The sequence below is a fragment of the Amblyomma maculatum genome, chromosome 9 (assembly GCF_055883805.1).
Source record: "Amblyomma maculatum isolate TAMU_Amacu chromosome 9, ASM5588380v1, whole genome shotgun sequence".
Classification (NCBI taxonomy): Eukaryota; Metazoa; Arthropoda; class Arachnida; order Ixodida; family Ixodidae; genus Amblyomma; species Amblyomma maculatum.
The window spans coordinates 132,605,350-132,627,879 of NC_139352.1; the positions used below are offsets into that span (position 1 = coordinate 132,605,350).

At 44.8% G+C, this 22,530-nt stretch overlaps 1 protein-coding gene across 1 annotated transcript; it reads left to right on the forward strand.

The window, feature by feature from the left end:
* The first annotated feature begins 15,070 nt into the window (after positions 1-15,070).
* Positions 15,071-16,645, forward strand: LOC146180401 (uncharacterized). The gene has a single exon (XM_084579962.1). It carries the CDS (start codon positions 15,248-15,250, stop codon positions 16,616-16,618), a length of 1,371 nt encoding a protein of 456 aa, XP_084436088.1. The 5' UTR covers positions 15,071-15,247; the 3' UTR covers positions 16,619-16,645.
* The last annotated feature ends 5,885 nt before the right edge of the window (positions 16,646-22,530 follow it).

Genomic DNA, 22,530 nt, shown 5'->3' on the forward strand with positions numbered 1-22,530 from the left:
GCAGCAAGGGGTGAACAATGCATTGTGGCAGAAAGTTAAAGGAAAAAAGGGGTACACAGGGCCTGTTTTGCTCAATTTATTTAGTTTCCTTCACTATTGTATTTCTTAATATGAACCAACTGAGCTCCCTTTCGCTCAATGCTTCCTTGGGTGTCTACACCTTATGTATTGTACTCTAGCGTCGCTGCCCTGCAGATGGCAAACTGATGTGCCAGTAAGGTCTGTGCATGCACGCTGGGACAGCAGAAAATAGAGAAATAGAAATATTACGAGATAGTTTGGCAAACTCCTATGCTTATCATAGATATGAGACATCGGTGACACTATTAACAGCCAGCAAAAGCATTCAGCACACTTGGGATGCAATTGTTTAGCGGTGAGTGAAAAATGTGTGTAAAAAATGCAATTGCACTACACAAGTAATGTAATGCGAGAGGTCTCAGCTGTTCGTGTGGTGCAATGGCTAAGACATTCAGTTAAAACTCCAAAGGACTTAGAATTAAATCCTGTTCGAGGCCGTTTTTTTTTTCTTCTTTTTTTTTGTCGCTTTTTTTTTTCTTAAGCACCCATGCAATTTAAATCTTACCTTTTCCAGCCTTTCTTTTCTTTCCCAGCTCCACTCGGGTCTGTGCAGGTTTATTCTGCCCAGTAAGTTGTAACTTAATCCTGTGTGCATTTCATACCAGATTTTTCAATAGAGAAGCGCTTACTGAGGCATGAACTTCATCAGAGGAAAACTCTGCTGCTCCGCACTTGTAAACCAAAGCATGTATATCAAAAATGAAACCATGTGGTGATGCCAAATGCATAGCTGTGACTTCGAAGAACCAAAACATACCACAACGAAACTGACTGCCTGTGGCACTGCCAAGCGCAAATTTATTTTTGGCTTCCAATATTTAGCCTGTCTTTTTGCCATTTTTGAAACAAAAATGAACAATTCAAACATGCAACCATAATACATTTTAGGCAGCCTCCGGGATCCCTTGCATGTCAATGTGCATGCATTTGCGATTTCTGTATTTCTGCAATGCCTGCATTTCTGTTCTCTTTTTTCTACCTTATAAGAGTTTTGTTTTCAGTGAAAGTGGTGTTTTTATGATTAGGAGCCAGTATACCATCGCTGCAAGCCTACTTTTTCTTTCAGTGTTCCTTTAGCACTACTTGCAGGTCTACTGCAGGTCTACTGCAGGTCTTTCGTATTGCACTCTGAACAATTTTTTACCCATGCTTTCCATTAAGATTTTCGAAGCATGATGGGTTGTAGCGAATGGATTTTATTGCACCTGAAAACTTCAAACACAAATTTAGAGCGTGTAATTTCTCTTTTTTTTTTTTGCTCACTGCGTGTTCTTTGCGAATGATGAATTTGACCACTTGCTTCACGAGGGAAGGCTCGAGGACGTTGAAGCTACTTTGATTGCCCGTCACTAGGCACAGTTATAGCAGTCTCGTAGCTCACTGGGTGCATGAGGTATTTGAGGTTACTACTCCTTATCGCCATAGACACCAGCAGGCTCAGCATATGTATCTAGGCATGCGGCTTCTTTGTTGGTTGACCCCTTATCATTTATACTGCGCAGTTTGTTGCATAATGGAAGCGTACAAGTTGACACAGGAAATGAAACGCCATGCAGTCCTCATCGCACTGGCCGTGCGCCACAGCAACTTGGAAATTGCCAACTTTCTGAATGTTGCGAAGCCTTTCGTTAACAAAGTGCGGACAGAACTGATGTGCTGTGACGGTGACGTGGCATCTGTGGCGAAAAGGAAAAAGCACAGTCAGCGGTCAGACGTCGTCAGAACACCTGATTTTCTTCAGAGGCTGCAAGTCATCGTGAGTGACAACCCAGAGAAGTCAATATGGGACATTGCAAAGGAGTTCGATGCCGTAGAGTCAGCTGTCAGGCTTGCTGTGCACGAGGACGTGAGGTACCATTTCTGTGTCATGAGGAGGCCGCAATTCTTTTCTGGTAAAGGTCGGGAGAATCGTCTGCTCTGGTACAAGCGCTTGCTAGGCAAGCTGAAGAGCCTGGAATGCTTTTTTTTTCTTTCAGATGAAAAGAACTTCGATCAAGACCAAAAAGCTAATTGCCATAATGAAAGATGGCTTTACGGAAGCGCTAATGAGGTGCCGACAGCATTGCAGACAAAATTTCTGTCTGTGATGGTGTCAGCAGCCATCGGCAACAAGGGTGATGTCATGCTGCCACACTGTTTTGCAGAAGGACTCCGCGTTAATGCTGCCGAGTACGCAGAGGTGCTTGCCACCGTTGTGAAGCCCTGGACTGATACTGTTTCGAAAGGAAAACCTTGTGTCTTTCAGCAACATTCGGCTCTCGCCCACACCGCCTACGTCACCAACGAGTGGCTGGCCAACAACTTCCTATAACCACATCACTCCCAACTTGTGGCCTCCTAGTTGTCCAGATTTGAAATCACTGGCGTCGTTGAGAGAGAAGCCCACAAAAGGCCACATAATACAAAAAACTCTTAAGGTCGCCACTGCGAACTCAATGGGCAGTACCTCTAAGAACCACCTGATCCGTGCATGCAGCCATTTCCGAAGCCGAATTGAATTGGTTATTGCTGCAAGTGGCGCATTCATTGAGTAATGTGAAAATAAACAGTAAGAGAAATATCTCCAAAAGTTTGGTGAAAAAATATATATATTTGCTGGAGATATTCTCTGCCTGAAGCCAACATTGCATCCTCAAATGCCTCGTGCACCCGGTATATTGCAAGATATGTGTCTCGAAAGTTCAGGCACAAATCAAAATGTAGTACTTATTCTGTATCTAATTTTGAGCAAATTATGTGTGCAAAAAAACAAAAAGAAACGAATTCATCTCAAATTTTGACCACCGAGGTCTTCTTTATACGTCTGCAGAGCTTGCAAAGCTCGTAAACACGCTGGAAAATTCGATTTATTTAAGTTATTTATTTCATTTCAATAATTGAGGTTAAGACAAGCAACATTCATAATTTTGCGATGTTTTTGAAAAGCACTGAGGTTCCCGAGCCTGGATATTCTGCCCATGACAGAAAAATTACTCTTCGCATAGACAAGTTCTACGTCCAGATGAGGTTCTGTTTTTATGTGAAGTCACTAAACTAAGAGCTAATGACTCTGCCCGCGTCTTGTGTATTATTTTCAAATTTAGCAGCTTAATCATTCACGTGCTCATAGTTCAGTGACATTTTCATATAATTCTGTAGTGTTTCTTATGGTGGTACCATATGCTTAAACTATTTATATTCACTTAAAGGGGTCATGACAGCTAAAATTTGAGCATAAACTGATTATTGCATTTCACTCCATTCACGTTAATTATAAATCCTCGAAATTTGAGATTTCAGTGCAGTAGATAGTTTATAATGATTTTTTATTATTAATAGCGAAATCAGCTTTATGGTTTGGCAACCTTGGGCACTGACATCACACGATATCATCCCCATGTTTTCTGCTATTCATGGTGACTGCGGCACTCTTGCATGCATGCCGTGGATTGTGGTCACTGAGAGCCTTTTTCTTTCTTCAGCAAAAATATTTCATTCGCATATTTTTTTTTACTTTGGCAAGCCTTCACTATAGTGTGAAACCTTAGCGATCCTTGGACTTGTTTTGGGCTTCGTCTAGAGATTGTCGAGAATGCCAAGATAGATGTGCTCATGCTGTATTATTTAAGCATACAATCTGAAGCACATTATTCTTATGTTTTGAGAGTTAGCTTGTTTAGCAACAAGCGCTCCCATATATAAAAAGGCACATGTCCAACGTTTCCTTCCTGGTCTTAAATCGGTAACCAATCAGCAACAGAGTTGATATGAATCGAAGTTCGGTTTACATCCGGCTTCTGTTTTGGTGAGCAGTCAAGGTCGACAAGTCTCGTTCTGAGTGAGGCCAATTTGGGAAAGCGACCCACGGTTTGCCTTTGCAAGTGTGAACATCGGTCAGTCTGAGCGGTTCCTTAATCTCACACCCTTTGCAATCCTCAATCGTGAATGGGCCTTTAAACTGCACGCTGGTCACATGTTGGTTACAGTCAGTCTGCAGTAAAACATCTTCAGAAAACAGCGGGCCTGTTTGTAAGCAGCACAATTTCTGCTGCCAAGAAGGGTAGAAAGGCCTTTATGACTTATTGGAGATTTAATTGACCACATGCTCTGAAGTTTCTTCAAAAAGCCGATATTTCTGCTATAAAACATTAACATTTCTGCTCCATAGCCGTTTCAGAACGTCTGTCCTGCTTTCTGCTCCATTTAGCTGCTCCAAAAAGCATATTTTCTTGCTCCAAGAGCTGCTCTAAACACCTATTTTGGCCACGCACACATGGTACTGCTTTTCACGAGCCCCTGTCCAAAAGTGCTGGAAGAAGACAATAACGATGTTATTTTGGGGCCTACTTCACGCAACTTCAGCACTCAGACTTCGACTACCTTGAAAGAAAGTCATCCTTGCCACTTAAGAGTGTTCAAACGTGGACTAGCCTCCCTTGCGCTTTATAATGGCGTTCGCACCCTGACCGCCTACTTACTTGTCCCTGTGGGCCTTCTCGATGAAATCCTACAGGCACCTCATGATGAGCCCACAGCTGGGCGTCTAAACTTTATTTTACTCTGAGTCGCATTCAGGTTAAATAATATTGGCCCATATTGGCCTCGTCTATCTGCTAATGTCACGCACTATGTCAGGAGTTGCTGCGACTGCTAACGTCACCGAACACTGCTAACAAGACTTCAGAATATACAACCAAACCAATCACTTGCGAGGCCATTCCAACAGATCGGCATGGACTTACTAGGTCATTTCCCGACATTGACATCTAGCAACAAGTGGATAATAGTAGCAACTGACTACCTGACTCGCAATGCCGAAGCAAAGGGCCAAAGGCTTCTTCAGATTAATTATCGTTGCATAAAGCGAGAAGCACATCATATCTGTCGTGTAAAAAACCCACTTCCCGTTGTCCGTGGCATTGTCCTCCTTGCATGCATTAACAGTCAGTCGGCCTGAAAGTTAAGCCGATGTAACTAGTTTCTCGCTTTAATGTCAGCACAGTAGCCTGCCGCGCTGTTGCTGCCGGCTAGGAGCGGAGAAGCAGGTCAACTCCATTCCACCTTGTGTATGGCAGGGAGCCCGAAAATTCCAAAAGCACTGTGGAATCTACACTGCAGAAGTGCGAAAGGCCGACCGTTGCTGGTGCACACGGTGCATCCGTTTGCTCTCATTATCATTATTAACTAAATGCACCGTTATCATTGCTAATGCCGTCATTGTCATTATCACTAATTGCAGCGTCATTGTCAGCGCGACTATCGTCGCATGTGAGACAACCGCCAAGCTTGCCTTGCAGCGCCGGCTGAGCACTTCGCCATAGATGGTCCAGCGAGGTATACAAGTACATCGTACTCAAGTGCTCCAACACCAGATGGATGCTTTGAACGCGAAGGTTGGCATAGGAGTACGGAATTCCAGAAGCCGGCCTGTTGGAGATATTCCAGCTTGCGTGGAGAGAGCAGATCTATAACCAGGTTTGAGAAGCAGAAATGAAGAGATGGCACAGCGAAGCACGGGCAAAGTCATCCCTGGCGGTGGACTCCAGCACAAAACACACGATCGGTAATGAGAACATCTATGACAACACACGTGTAGCCGCTCGAAGGGACGACGCGTACAGCAGCACGGTCAGTGCAAGAATGACGACGTTTATTGCCAGCACAGTTTATAAAGGCACGAACACGCGCGCTGTCTCTACTGCGCATCACTGATACGCATCGGCACTGATAACAGTCACTACACGTGTCCGATACATCCTCCCTTGGGACGAACAAAAATTACACACTTGTAAAAATATAAGCAGCGATCACAACTATGGCACTTGATTGAATTGTTCGTCATAGTGTAACTTCTTTGGGGGCCGGGTGCTACGAGTTGACCTTCTCAAAGGGGGTGGCGATGGGATGCTCGGCGGAGAATCACGGCCACTTGCTGGTAGCGTCGATCCCACGCCGTTTTGTGAAGAGACTCCCGAGGATTGTGCACTTGGTTCAGCTCCGCTCGTAGGCTGCTGTGTCCGGGACTGGGAGCCTGTGCAACTTTCCTCGTCGTCATCGCTTTCACTACTGCTATACCGCTCCTTTGTCGTAATCAGATGCCGGCGGTTTCGCCGCAACATGCGATGATCTTGGGTTTTTACCAGGTATGATCGCGGAGCGCTTTCGGCAATGACCTTCGCCTTGCGTGACCAACGCGCAGCATCCTGAAGCCGCACTGTTGCGCCTCCGGGTAGTACCGCCAAAGGCTTTCCAGCCCTGGCTTGGCGGTGTTTCCTCACTTTGCGACGGGATACCTGGTCAGGAAGGTTAGAACGAAGGTGCCTTCTCTGAAGGAGCTCACCCGGGGAATGGCCATCTTCGAGTGGTGTAGAGCGGTATGCTAGGAGACCGAGCCAGACGTCCTCCCTCGCCACGATGGTCTTTTTCAGGATACGCTTGACGATCTGCACACCCTTTTCAGCCAAGCCGTTGGACTGCGGATAACGGGGACTCGAGGTTATGTGATGAAAGTCGTACGTTTTAGCAAACAGGGCAAATTCGCGGCTCGAGAACTGGGGTCCGTTATCCGTACAGACTTCCACTGGTACACCGTACCTGGCGAACATGGCACTAAGGGCTGCAATTGTGGTTTCAGCGGTTGTGTCTTCTAGAATGTCGACCTCAGGAAAATTGGAAAAGGCATCATAAGCAACCACGTACGACTTGCCCGCATACGAAAAGATGTCCACTCCAACCCTGTACCAAGCACATTTCGGAACTGGTCGCATCAGAAGTGGTTCCTGCGGCTGTCTGTACGCGTACTTTCTGCACGTTGCGCAGCTTTCTACACAGGTAGCTATGTCTCCATTCATACCAGGCCAAAATACGAGTTTTCTCGCCCTCTCCTTGCACTTTTGCAACCCGAGGTGACCCGCATGAATCCTTTCCAGCATGAGTCGTCGCATACTCTTCGGAATTACAACTTTTGCACCCTTTAGTACAACTCCATTAACGACAGATAGTTCTTTCGAAAATGGCTTGAGTTCACCTGTCACCGGCTGCCCGCTCACCAAGCATGCAATCACTGTCTGCAGGTAGGCATCTCGACAAGTTTCCAGCTGCAGTGACCGGTGTGTTTCGGGGGTTACCATGTAGCCCAAGGACTGCACTGCATGAACCTCAACATCATTTGTTGTGCGAACTTGGTCTTCGCCCTGTTCCACCGTTGACCGTGACAACATGTCAGCGAGCAGCAGCTGCTTTCCTGGAATGTACTGCAAGATAAAGTCATATTTTAGCAAACGCAAAAAGAATCGTTGCACTCGCGGTGGCATGTCAGCAATTTCTTTCCGTGCTATCGCCACCAGCGGCTTGTGATCAGTCTCGATAAGCACCTTTCTCCCGTACACAAACTCGTGAAACCTTTCGCAGCCAAAACGTATTCCAAGCGCTTCTTTTTCGATTTGTGCATAGTTCTTTTCGGCTTGCGTTAAGACACGAGATGCGTACGCTACAGGCCTCCATTCACCGTGGTAGCATTGCAGTAACGCTGCACCAACACCATCCTTCGATGCATCGTAACTAATCTTAGTTTGTCTCTGCGGATCAAAGATTGCAAGTAGGGGGGCGGTGGTCAAGATTTGAGTTAACTTTTTCCACTCCAGCGCATGATTTTCGGTCCATTGGAACTCTGACCGAGATTTTACAAGCTCACGCAAAAGAGTTGTTCGCTCGGACAATTGTGGCACAAATTTGCTGAAATAGTTAACCACACCCAACATTCGCTGGATGTCATTCTTGGACGTTGGTGTCGGCATTTTCACCAAGCTTTTGATTAGCTTTGGGTCAGGCGATATTCCGTTTCGGCTTATGACATCACCAAGGAATTTCACTTCATTCAACCCAAATTTACATTTCTGGGCGTTAAAAGTTAAGCCTGCTTTCTCGGCAGCCTTAAGCACTGCTATCAAACGCTCATCGTGTTCTTGCTTACTGGAACCCCATACTAAAATATCGTCCACATATATCAGTACGCCCGGTAAGCCGTCAAATACTTGACTCATGCTTTGTTGAAATACTTCCGGTGCGGAAGAAATGCCGAAGGGCAAACGGAGAAAGCGGTATCTCCCAAACGGTGAAGAAAAAGTGCAGATTTTAGAAGTCCGCTCATCGAGCGGTATCTGATGATAGCCAGAGTTTGCGTCAAGACAGCTGAAGTACTTTGCATTGGTTAAATGGGCTTCCAAATCCTCTCGCCTAGGAAGCGGGAAATGCTGCCGCTTTATGTACTTGTTGATAGCTCTTGGATCCATGCAAACCCGTATCGCGCCATCTTTCTTTTTTGCCAACACTAAAGGGCTGACCCAGTCAGTAGGTTCGTTCACCCTGACAATTACACCAGCACGTACCATTTTTTCAAGTTCTTTCTTTAGGGGTTCTTCTAGCGCCACTGGAACTCGTCGAGCTGGTTGCACTACAGGAACCACATCAGATGAAAGGACCATGCTGTACGCCTGCTTCAAACAACCGAGGCCATGAAAAACGTGCCTGAAATTGTTTAGAAGGGCGTCGTATGAAGTCTTGTCTATGGCACATACTTTACGCTGAACTAGCCCCAGAGCTTCACTTGCTTCTAGTCCGAGTATGGCCTGCCGTTCGTTTTTCACCACAAAAAACTTCACTGTAGCAGACATGTTCGCTTGGTGTACTTCTAGCGTACACGTTCCAAAACACGTTATAGTGCCACCGTTATACGCCCGCAGGACCGAATTAGTCGGCTTCAGCTCCTCTGCTCCCCGCAGTTTTTTGTAAACAGACATGGGAAGCAGGCTTGCCTGCGATCCGGTGTCTACCTTAAATCTGACCTCGCAGTTACGAACTTGAGCCTTGACCATCCAATCCCTTTCTCGTCTTGCGGTGGTGACCTCTAGAATGTCAAAGTCCTCTTCTTCCAGTTCCCTTACTTCACTCACCCTTGCAGACGCACAGGCACTTGCAAAATGGTTCGCCTTGTGACACAAGCGACACTTCTTACCGAAGGCTGGGCATTGTTTGGGCTTGTGCCAGCGGTTGCACTTACTACAATGAAAAGATGCTTTAACTTCTTTCCGCTCATTTGCAGGAGCCGGGCGCTTCGAAATCGTGTCGACACATTCGACCCCTTTGCGCCATATTTCGTTCCGCTGGGCTACCGTTTCTGCTGCTCTGCACATTTCTTCTGCCTTTTGCAAAGTCAGTTGGTTATCTCGAAGCATTTTCTCGCGTAGTCGATGATTAAGCGTACCGAACACTATCTGGTCCCTTATCATTGATTCTTGCAACGTGCCAAAGTTACACTGTGCTGCTTGCTTTTTCAGGTCGCGAATAAACCTTTCAAATGGTTCGCCCTCCGCTTGCTTTCTTGAACGGAATACGTATCTCTCATGCACTTCGTTGCTAACTTCGGCACAATAGGCATCAAATTTTCTCACCACGGTGCTGTAGTCCTTTTCTTCATTCAACTCGAACTGGAAGTTGTTGAAGACGTCCAAAGCGTCGTCGCCCGCAACGCTCAACAGGAGTGCTGCCTTGGCTGCTTCTGTTTTCGGCTGGTCCGTAGGTGCCGTCGCCTGCAGATATAACTCAAACTTCTGCTTAAAACGCTTCCAATTTTCTGCTACATTACCAGTCAGCCGCAAAGGCTCCGGTGTCTTCAGCAGGGCCATTTGCGCACCGGACTCGGGAACGATTTCCTTCAGGCCTCAAAGGGCCACTTCTGACACCATGTAGCCGCTCGAAGGGACGACGCGTACAGCAGCACGGTCAGTGCAAGAATGACGACGTTTATTGCCAGCACAGTTTATAAAGGCACGAACACGCGCGCTGTCTCTACTGCGCATCACTGATACGCATCGGCACTGATAACAGTCACTACACGTGTCCGATACAACACGAGACAGCGGACGACAGCGGGTTACTCTGCGAGGCACGGAGTGGTTTTCTGCGCACAAGTGCTCCGAGTGCGACGCAGCCGATAAAACCATACAGCATGTTGCGATCGAGTGCCCGAAACTGTGGCCCTCCCCCCTACAACTGCGACATCAGCACTGATGGAGACTCTTTCGACAGCACATGGTCTGCAGTCGATATCACCACCCAAAGAGCACACCCTGGGTAGGGCAGTAGAGGTGACAAAGCACCGCCTTGACTGGTGGCGTAAACAAAAAGATTGTTGAAGGACTCCCCCCTTTTCCTTCCTCATTTCTTCTTTCTGGACTTTTGACCAATGCACAGCAGTTGGTATAGTTTTTGTTCTTTTTCTACTCCTTTATTTATTGGCCTAATGAAGAACTCTGTGATCCCTCGCTACAAAGGGGAGTGGCCGCATTAGCATCACGCAGACAAGGAGAATTATGATGTGCGTTTTAACTCATCCTCATGATAGACAAGGGCCCGCCGGGGTGGCGCAGTGGTTACGGCGCTCGACTACTGTTCCCAAGAATGCGGGATCGTAACCGGGCATCGGCGGCCGCTTTTCGATGGAGACGAAAGCAAGGCCGCCTGTGTTCTATGCGATGTCAGTGCACGTTAAAGAACCCCAGGTGGTCGAAATTTCCGGAGTCCTGCACTACGGCATCTATCATAGCCTGAGTCGGTTTGGGATGTTAAACCCCGCAAACCAAACCAAACCAAATCACTATAGACAAGATATATGTGCAGTTCACGATCCCGGGCGTGGCGCAGTTGGTTAAAGCTTAGGCTGGCGATGCGAGGGATGCAGGTTCGATTCCCGGTGGATGCAGGATTTTTACCTTTCCGATGACATTACTTTCGGTTTCAGGTGATGAAATTTGATTGAAAGCTATATTGTGACCGAACGAACGCCGACAGTATGAGCCATTAAAGCGCAGCTGCATCACTTTTCGAGAATTCTGCGACATTCAAGAATTTGACTCTCCATAAGCTGTCGGTAATGCTTGCAAGTGTTTGTGTGCTATCTTTAAAACTGATGAAGTAATCAACGATTACAATTCGAGCTTCTCCTCACAGCACTGAAGGACTGCGTAGAAGCTCGATGATGACATCACGGACGGTAATATTTTTTCTTTACGTTACCTTCGCCCACATCATGCGGTGCCTTTTTTGATGCCATCAAACAATGTTTCTGGGCCTTCAATTTTGGTAGCCTTGTTTTTACTTCTTCCAACCAAGCCATTCTATGCGGGAAACATACTGGTGCCGTCAATGATGTCATTATGTGCCCGCCAAGCGTCGCTGTGTGGTGAGGAGAAGCTCGATAGTTGAAGCGGTTTAAATCGCTATTTGCGCCATTGTTTGAAATGCTAGCGCGAAGATATCTTGCATGCTTAACCTGGAAGCTGTAATCATTTGATTCCTTGAAACTCATCAAAATCTACAATCGGTGCAGTTTCCCTTTAAAGGCTTTCGCCTTAATACAGCACTCGATGTCATGCTGATGCCACATGTAGCGGAAAAGGACAGCCTCAGTGTCACTGCCTACCTTCAGCGTGCAGAAGCAGCCCGACGACTCGCCCAGCTGCGCATAAAAAGCCAGCAAGGCACCAATGCCTAACGTAACCTACAATGACAATGAAAATCAGATCTGATCGACATTTTGCTTCTCAAGCTGCGGATGGGCCAAGAGCTAAAGATATACCTTTTGGGTGCCATTCAAATGCTGAAAGCCTCGTGGGACAGCGTCAAGCAGTCGACAGTAGTTCACTGCTTTCGGCATGCGGGTTTTGTAAGCCGCATTGAAGAAGCTTCCAAGCAAGCAACTGAAGAATCAGCGTTGGACGACGGCACAGAGGAAGAATGCCAGCTCGAAGAAACCTGGAGCCAGTTGGAGCGCTTTGTCGGTGCTGAGCCACACAGCATGTGCATTGATGACTTCGTTGGCGGTGATGACATCACCGGAACAGTGGCGGAGTTGACAGATGTAGAGATTGCGGCAGAAGTTACTGCTGAGCGGCCAAACGAAGACGCTGCCGAGGTTGATCCCGTAAGCGCTGCCCCGCTCCCGACTGCAACTGAGGCTGTAGCTGCTTTGGACCTTGAACGCCGCTACTGCGGCGCAATAGAAGGCGCTGGACTATCGCTTGTGGACCGTTTAGACTATGTTGAGGACGCCGTGGTTAAGCACGCGGTTGCCAATTTGAAGCAAGCTACGCTGCTACAGTACTTTAAGCCAAAGGAATAAATACTTTGTTTGAAACTTCAAGTGAGTATTTATTGTGCCACTGTGCCACGATTGGTTCATTGATTGATTTGTACTAGTTTTTGACGCGTTTTCTACGTGATTTTGTATACCGAATTCCGGCTATATCGAACTATTTTGCAATCACCGCGCTGTTCGATATATCAAGGTTTGACTGTATTCAAAGTTTATAAAGGTGACATGTCATTAGAAGACATCATTTTGTGAACTGTGCAGCAGCTTTTTTAAATCGGTGTATAACCTTGGCAGAACCCTAAATATACTGATTTGAAAGGTTGGCTAAGCTGGTATTCATCGTTACAGAAAGGTATTACAGAAAGTGTATAACCTTTAAATCAGTGTATAACATTGGCAGAACCCTTAATATATTGATTTGAAAGGTTGGCTAAGCTGGTATTCATCGTTACAGAAAGGAAGAAGAAAAGAACACAGTGCATTTAGGATTAGTTTTCCTGCTTGTTGTCTAGTTCGTGTTTTTTAAGGATGTGGACAAATTTCTCTCGAGCATGCTGGTTTCATGTCAGCTGAGGTCTCATTGAAAATCTCCCCCTAAGTTTCTGCTATGCATCACTACGGTCGTAAGTCTTTGCTAGTGACCGTCACAAAGCTTATGTTGAATATTGTTTTTAGTTTGCAGTTTCCAAGCACCTGATCTAGTTTCATGCCCCTTTAGACCTGTCCGCTTTATTCACAACAACTGAGGACACTCTATAAGTCAAGAGCTGCCCTCCTGGGTGTCCTGGGCAGGGCAGCTTGTCGGCTACATCAGAATCGGGCAGCCATTTTACATTGTATGTTTCCCAGTTTAGCTGCAATTTTTTGTTCGGAGGTTTGTTCCTTCCAATAGTTCCTGAAAGCTAAAGAAGACAGTGTTTTTGTACCTTATGCTTGTGTCTCATTTGTAAAACGTTTGCGAGATGTCTCTTCATGTTGTTGTTAAGAGCATTAGTTCTCTGCTCAAGAACAGTGGTAGAGATGAAGTGAATTGACTACAAACGTGTGCTTTTTTCTAATGTCATGTTTTTATATTATAACGAATTGCTTTTGCTCTACTGTCTTAGCCATTCTTTTTCTGAAGCACAAATAGTGGTTATGACATCTACATTTTGAATCTCGGAAGTTGATCCTTACAAAAAAATGGCTTGCTGTTCCTCAGTTGCCATCAGCAGGTTCTTTTTTCTATGACGGTTGTGATGTGAATTTACAGTTTTCTTTTTCTGTTTGTGGTGGTACTCTCCAAATGGGGGCTGCTTATTTCCATCTAGTTGATATGATGGAATATTTTTAATTTTAAGAATTGTGATGCATATCTTACCTTGTCCAGCTGACCGTTTAGCCATACAAAAGTATGTGCTTCATTGTTTTTTTATTCTCCTGTGTTCTGTTTCATCTTGTTTGTAAAGGGAGCTATGTAAAACTCTTTAAATGCCACTAATGTTTAAATATTCAACAAATGTGCATGGCATCTTTTCTCATCATTGTCCCCTAGGGTCCATTCTCTGCCATTTCAACTGACACGAGATTCTTAGTAGTATTGAATTTGTATACTTACCACCAAAATTATTGTGAATAAAATTTCTTAAGTGAAAGCTTATATTCTTTGTTTTTAATCATGGCCACTTCTTTTGGTTTTTGGCTGGATTACTGAGCACATGGTTATTGAGTTGGGAGTTTTTCTTGCAGATAGAGATGTTTGAGGTACTAGAGGTGTACTCTGGGAATATATTGGGTGTATCAAAGGATTGTCATGTGTACCTCCCTGTAAAATTCACATCCTTGTGTAAATCACGAGGTTGACAAGCTTTCATTTAGTATTTGTGCTGTAAATACATGTTCCTGATTGATCTTGTTTAGAAATAACCGACTTCATGTAATGCAGTTTGTGTAATATTGTGGGCTTCATTTGATTCTCCTTTTATGGAAAATGTCATGGTGTGGATAGCATGATTTCCCCGGAAGTTGGTCAGTGGCTCCTGCACATAGAGATGTTTCAGGTGCTAGAGGTGTACTCTGGGATATATTGGGTGTAATAAAGGATTATCATGTGTACCTTCTTGTTGTAGAATTCACATCCTTCCGTGAATGTAGAGGTTGACGCACTTTGATGTATTTGTGCTGTCAATACATGTTCCTGATTGATCTTCTTTAGAAATAACTGGCTTTATGCAAAGCAGTTTGTGTAATCCTGTGGGCTTCATTTGATTCTCCTTTTATGAAAAATGTCATGGTGTGGATAGCGTGATTTCGCTGGAAGTTCGTCAGTGTCATTGACGACCAATAGCGTGTTCACTCCTAAATTCTGTCGCTCTGCATCCTCATGCAGGAGTGCAGTATGCCATTTCACACATGCATACCTGGCAACTCTTCCGAATTTTCCGTAAAATGTATGAATTTTGACCAGTCTTGCGATTTTACGAATGTTGCGGAAAATTTACGAAAAAAGTTTTACTTTCGGAAAAAAAAAGTGCGGTCATTTATTAACATCATGGCCTCCGAGATAACACCACACACGCGGAAGGGTAATCTCGGAGGTCATGTTAACACTATTATGGTACCTTTGGCGGCCACGAGAGGGCAATACATATTTGTGATATTATAATCGGCAGCTGCAAACATTGTAGTGACGTCTATCGTCTACTCGGGAGAACACGAATCCATATCCAAAACTTTATACCGCCTCCGCCAGGCTAGTGGCTGTTCCTTTGTTCACGTGTTTGGACAACTTTGGTGGTTTTTTTATGCAAGCTGAGTGGGCGTGTGAACAGCACGACGATGCGGTTTTCTAACCCGCTCTGCTTCCTCCTCCAGGTTCCCGCATGGGCTCACTTCAGCACCGTACCGCTATCTTCACCCACCACTGACGCCAGCAAGCCCTGTCATTTCAACAACGGAATTGGATCCACCTGGCCTCACGACACCCGGATTTTCACGGTCATCCCTCCATCATTTCAAAGATCCGGATCGACGGCAACATCACCCTCTGCTGCCTATATGAAGAGCTGGCGGGATCACGGCGCCTTTAGTGGGCGTGTGAACAGCACGACGATGCGGTTTTCTAACCCGCTCTGCTTCCTCGTCCAGGTTACCGCATGGGCTCACTTCAGCACCGTACCGCTATCTTCACCCACCACTGACGCCAGCAAGCCCTGTCATTTCAACAACGGAATTGGATCCACCTGGCCTCACGACACCCGGATTTTCACGGTCATCCCTCCATCATTTCAAAGATCCGGATCGACGGCAACATCACCCTCTGCTGCCTATATGAAGAGCTGGCGGGATCACGGCGCCTTTAGTGGGCGTGTGAACAGCACGACGATGCGGTTTTCTAACCCGCTCTGCTTCCTCGTCCAGGTTAGTCCTGTTACACCTCTATACGCTAAGAAATCGAATAACGTTTGTCTGCTGCTGTTCCCACGCCCGGGAGTTTTGCTTTCCGTGCTCAGTGAATGCTTTGATGTTACAACCCATCTGCTTATGTTGTCCGGTGATGTTGAGCTCAACCCTGGGCCTCCGCCGAACACGAGATCGAGGGCGCAGAACTCTCCGTCAGATTCTGGTTCTACGCAAATGGACGATATACTTGCAATATTGCAAACTGTGAACACGCGGACTGAAAAAATGGAAAGGGATCAGAATGATTTAATCAAGTCTGTTGACGATCTTAAAAAAACACAGGCTAAATTTCAAGAAAATCTGGCAGATATAGAAAGAAGGCTAACAGGGGTTGAATGCAAAACCGTCACCCTTGAGGCAGTTGAGGAGGAGCTACAGCGTCTTCGCCAGTCGATTGATCGTCTTTCAACTGAAAACTCTCAACTGCACTCTAAGCAGGCTGAGTTTGAAGACAGGCAGCGGCGAGACAACCTTATTTTCTACGGCCTATCAGACACACAATCCGAATCCTGTGCTCAGTCAGAGGAAAAACTGGTTGGCATGCTTTCGTCCTGTTTGAAAATTCCACCCACCGAAATTCTGGTTGAAAGAGCACACAGGCTCGGCGTGTATACTCCGAATAAATGCAGGCCACTTATTGCTAAATTTTCGTCTTACAAACTTAAACAGAAAATACTCGTCGCTAGTTCTAACCTGAAGGAAGAAAAAATTGCAGTTAGTGAAGACTATTCCGTCGCTACTCGTCTTGCTAGGAAGAAACTGGTTGAATTTGGCAAAACCCAACCATTAACCTTCAAACTTCGCTTCAATAAATTGTACATAAATAAAACGTGTTACACCTACAATCCCTTTGATGATTGCGTGCATGTACTTTCCAGTGTCTCTACGCCACTGGTCGAATCTTCTGATGACATGCATGCACTATCTATTCCTTCCACTTCATCCGCTCAGCCCATCACTGATTAGCATTACGCGAGGGGCAGTGGAATAAAGTTACCTGTCAGTAACCAACTTTCATTTTTATTCACAAATATACGGAGCATACTTCCAAAACGCGACGATCTTTGCTCTGTTATCAATGCTTGTGATGCCGACATAGTATGCCTTACTGAAACCTGGCTGTCTGCGAAGGTTGATAGCAGTGAACTCTTTGACTGTCAAAAGCGCTACAACATTTATCGATGTGACAGGGGTGCTCGGTGTGGTGGAGGCGTGCTTATCGCCGTCTGTGATGCTATTTTGTCTTTTCCTATCCATTGTACAACCGATTTAGAACTAGTCTTGGTTGAAATTCGCACGTGCACCAAGAAATTGATATTGGGTACTTGCTATCGTCCGCCTTCAGGTTCACCAACCTTTGCCGACGACCTTCATGATGTCATCCATATGATTACTGTGCGGTATCCAAACAGTCCCTTCATTTTACTAGGCGACTTCAATTTACCTAACATTGTGTGGTGTGATGTAAATTCTTATTGTAATCCTTTTTCCAGTGAAGGCGATAAATTTTTGAGTTTGTGCAGTGACTTCAACTTGTCCCAGCTTGTGATGCAGCCAACTCGGATCATGTCGACTACTTCTAACATCCTTGATTTAATTCTTACTACTTCGCCCGACCTTTTTCAGCCTTTATCGTTCCTACCAGGGCTAAGTGATCACTTGCTGCTTCATTTTTCTTTATCTTGCACCGTACCTCATCAGAGTAACCACAAAAAATGTATCCACGACTATAAAAGTGCTAATTTTGATGCCATTAACCATGAACTCTCTGTTTTTCTAGATGATTACTTACCAAACTTTCACGATCGTTGCGTGAATACAAACTGGAGCTTGTTTAAAGAAAAAGTTGCTGCGCTCACTGAAAAATATGTTCCACGTTTAGTCATCACCTCTAATCGACAATCACCATGGTTCACTCAATCGTTAAAACGGCTTTGCAATAAGAAAAAACGCATTTTCCGCTCTGCAAAACTAACCGGTTCCCAAGAACGTTGGACTGCTTATCAGACCGCGGCCCTTGAATATAAAGCTGCACTCAAGCACACCAAAGATGTATTTTTCAATGACACATTACCTTCCCTCTTAATCAATAACCCTAGACAATTTTGGAGCTTAGTTAACAAAAACGACACTTCATCCATCAGCCTTAAAGACTCTAGTGACGAGCTAATCCACCCAAATGAGTGTGCAAATGTCCTTAACAGTGTATTCGTTTCATCGTTTTCTAAATATGTGCGTTCTGAAACCCCTGCATATACCAGTGCTGACTTTTTGCCAATGGATTCTATTGTCTTTGATTCTGTTGGTGTGGAAAAAATAATCGAAAAACAAAACATTTCTTCATCATGTGGTGTTGATAATATTAATTCCAAGTTCTTGATTAAAACCAAAGTGTACAGCGCAATAATACTATCTAACCTATTTCAGCAATCGCTTCAAACAGCCTGCATACCGGGGGACTGGAAGGTCGGGAAGGTGATTCCGTTGCATAAGTCCGGAGATAAACATTCCCCACATAATTATCGACCAATCTCACTAACAAGCATTCCGTGTAAAATCATGGAGCATGTTATTTACTCTCACCTTGCATCATTCCTTGATTCTAATAATTTTTTTACTGACAGTCAACATGGGTTTCGAAAGTTGTTTTCTTGTGAAACGCAGCTTTTAACTTTCACGCATGATCTAAATTCATTCCTTGACAGGGGTTCCGTTGTCGACTGCATATTTCTTGATTTTTCAAAGGCTTTTGACAAGGTCTCTCATCAACTGCTTTTTCTGAAACTAAGTAAACTTAACCTTGACCCTAACGTTCTCAGGTGGCTGCATTCTTTTCTTACAGATCGTTCACAGTTTGTCACTGCTAATAACACATCATCCTTCACTTCTCCAGTTGGATCAGGCGTGCCACAAGGCTCTGTGCTAGGGCCTCTTCTTTTTCTTATATATATCAATGACTTACCTGATAGCTTATGCTCAACAATAAATCTTTTCGCGGATGACTGTGTCATATACCGGGAAATTAACAGTGATTCTGACGTTGCTCTCCTTCAATCCGATATTAATCATGCCCTTGAATGGACTAACAGGTGGAACATGGAACTAAATATTAACAAATGCAAGTATATGCGTGTCTCTCGTCGTAACACTTTATTACCCTCATACCTTCTTAATAATAGTAGCCTTGAGTCTGTGCCTTGTTATAAATATTTAGGTGTATTTATTTCCCATAATCTTAACTGGAAGGCTCATATAGATCACATAACCAACAACGCTAATCGCATGCTAGGCTACATACGTCGTAACTTTAGTCTTTCCTCCAGTTCCGTAAAATTGCTCCTTTACAAATCGTTGGTTCGTAGTAAACTGGAGTATGCTTCATCCATCTGGGACCCTTATCAAGAGACACTAATCTATGAACTCGAATCTATTCAGAACCGTGCGGCCCGTTTCATTCTATCTAACTATCATCGTAATTCTAGTGTCACTGCTATGAAATCAAGCTTATCACTGCCACTACTGTCTCAACGTAGAAATATATTCCGTCTTTGTCTATTTCATAAGATCTACTATAATAACCCCATCCTTAAGAGAAAATTCATTACGCCTCCTTGCTACATGTCTGCTCGGATCGATCACCGTCATAAGGTTGGTATTCCTTCGTGCCAAACAAATCACTTCTACAACTCATTCATCCCCAGCACATCGGCACAATGGAATCGCCTTCCCCCATCGGTTGTTGAATTGAGTGACCCTTCTGCGTTTAAATCTGCTTTAGCTAATCTGATGTTAACATAGAACATTGAATTCTCCCACACTGCCATTTGTTTATTGTTTTTAGTTCATCTGCTGTTTTTATAAACTTTTTTTCTCTTTTTGCCCCCGAATCGTGCTGCTGATTACGTGTATGATGGTATATTTCAGCAACTTTGTTTCCTGCCTGCTAGTAAAATTGTTTGTTTTGCTCACGTGGTATATTTTATGTGCTTATACAATTCGCTCATACGTCTATATCAATAGCTAATAATTTGTGTTCTTATTTTGTTGTAACTTGCTTATGTGTTTCAACCATACTACTGTTCAAATTTGTTTTAATACTGATTGCTGTTCTTTTCCTTTTTTTTTCTTTCTTTTATTGTACCCCACTCCCCTCTGTAATGCCCTCGGGCCCTGAGGGTACTGAAATAAATAAATAAATAAATAAAGCTTGCCATAAGGCATATTATAGAAACTCATGTAAATGGTTTTCCGTGAGGAACCGGAGCAGGCTCCCGCTCTTAGCGTTGTCCATGAGCCATTTAGAAAAGTCCTTTTCCCTTGTTGTGGTTAGTCCCACTTCACGCAGAATCTGTGTCCTTGATGCCCTTGTCCCTGCAGAAGTCCATAGTAGGTGGCGAACATCCACTTCTGCAGCTGGTGTGGAACACTTCGGGCATGTGGTTGGTCCGGTGTCTGCTTGTGATTCCCATCGGCATTTTACCGACGGGGTAAGGGCCGCCCCAGCTCTTATCATTCTAAGGGAAGCCTCCTCCAACCTCGTTAAGTTAGGAGGGAGTGGGAATGTACACGTGGAATGAGGGCACGTGTACTTTTGCTTAAAGAGGATGCTAAGATGGGAACAGCGGAGCGGGCGTCGAAAGGGAGCCTGGTGGGGGGCGCATTAGTGTTTGGAACTTCGTGTGTGAGGTGGTCAGCTTTTCTCTGCTCAGCGTTCTCAGCGTCGTCTTGTGTCCAATGTATCTGGATGCTTATCTTTGTTTTTTTATTGAGTGCGTGGATTTCCTGGGTAACACATAGCGTCTTTGTCACTTTCTTCAGTTGTTTTATGGAGGCTAAGGAGTCTGCATAGATGTGGGCTTCTATTATGGAACCTATTTCATTTATGGCCTCCATAGCATCGCGGATTGTATAGAGTTCCATCACAAGCGGGTCCGGGTATTCTGAAACATATTCTTTATTTACCTTTAGTTCGCTGTGTGTTGGACTAGTAGCTGCTGTTCTACTGACATTTTCTTTAATTGATGCGTCCGTATATGCAATGCAGGTACCTGGAAGTGCATCAACCAGAGGTCGAGATGCCAGCTTTTCTTTGCGACGAAGCCGAGTGGTCTTGTTTGTCGTAACAGTCGTGAATTCCCACGGTCAGCCATTGGTGGTGTTTGAACTGCCACTTCGTTGTACAAGGATGCTATGGGCGTAACATACTTTCGCTTCATATCCCTTGTTGCCTCTCGTTGTTTAATTAATTCTGTCAACGTATTTATCTGTGCAAACTCTTGGAGAATAGGGATAGGGGTAAGTTTTGGTAAAGCCGTGATAGTGCGCATTGCGTTTCTATTTGTTGTTTCCAATTTCACCCACTGTTGCCTCGTGAGTCTTTGGAATTGGGCCTGGTATAGTATCCTCGGCTGTAACACCAATTGTACAAGACGTCTTGCCATGTCCGCTCGAGCTCCTCCTCCCCTAGACGAAATGCGTTTTATCAAGTTTAAGGAAGTTGCAGCTACTTTTTTCACCTTATGAAGTCATTGTGTTCCTTTGCTGGATTTGTGAATTTCTAGGCCAAGAACTCTCAACTCATCCACCTCTTCCAATGCCTGATTTCCAATCTTTAGGGTGACTCTTTATGTTGCCAATTGTTTTCTTCCATTTTTGTTGGCAACATGAATGTAACTGGACTTTTGAGGTGATAATTCTAGACCTGCATCTTGGACGTGCTCATCTATGGTATTTAAAGCCTCTTGCAGATACCGATTCTGTCTCTCAAGTTGTTTATGAACAGACCAAATCGTGACATCATCTGCGTATATCACAAAACTCGGAGTTTTGCTCATTTGTTTCCGAGAAAACTCTAGAAAGTCTGCTGATGGTGAAAGGACACCAGAGTGGCACCTGATTTGAGCAAGCCTACACAGAGAAGTTTTTGAAGCAGGCGAAGTCAGCAACTGCAAAAGCGTTGCAAAAATAAATTGACACAATGGAGCTTTCGCTCATTACTCTTAGGCTGGCCTTCCACTCCGAATGTGTTGTATATTTTGACGGCTTCTTCACCAGCCACATGCAATAGCAGCGCCTTTTTTTTGTGCTGCTTCTTGCCACCGTCGGTTCCGTGGTGGTTCCACTATTTTCAGTCCAATTATGTCACTGGTATCTTTGTTACTTTTGACACCATGTATTGGCAAGTTGACCACACACGAGGAGTGTGCAGTGTGAAAAGCGTGGCTTGTTTGGCGCCCACTACATACATCTTTAATGGCATCATGTTGCTTCCTGGTGTCCGGCTCAACTACTACAAAGCTCTGCTCGTAGAGTTTTGTTTTCAGTTCCTTCTGCCAATGCTGACAAGTAATTGTGAGTGAGAGCACCTTGTTTTCATTTGCTGCATTTATCCGCAGTGTTTGAGCCACTTTCTGAACGGCACTTGCTAATTTCCAAAAGAGAGGCTGTTGTGGCAGCTTGTGTGAAATCATTCAGGGTGGCCTAATGACTCAAGGAAGGCACTGGAAAGGAGCCTGCTTTTCTTGAGTATGATCCAGCTGTTAGCACTGGCAAAGTTAAATAACGAGCTTTAGACTTGGCTTTCTACAGAGGCATTCTAAAGAAAATAAAACCCCTCTGAAGAGTGCAGTGTTTCTTTTAATGAATGCAGGTTGGTCAGCTACAAAAAAACAAAAACAATCTGGTTTGTGTATGAGCCAACCAAAGGAGTTGCAACTATCTAGGATATACTTGCGGAATGTAGAGATCTAATAACCAGTTGCGCCTCTGTGTACAGAATTTGTACCCTGCCATCTAGGAGCTGCTCCTTGTATGAAATGAGTGGTCTGTTGCACGACCCGTCTCGAGGGAGAGCACGCTTTTTATGGCCTTTCAACCCT

Excerpts from the sequence above, each read along its gene's own strand:
- LOC146180401 (XM_084579962.1), top strand. The coding sequence starts at position 15,248 with ATGAAGAGCTGGCGGGATCACGGCGCCTTTAGTGGGCGTGTGAACAGC.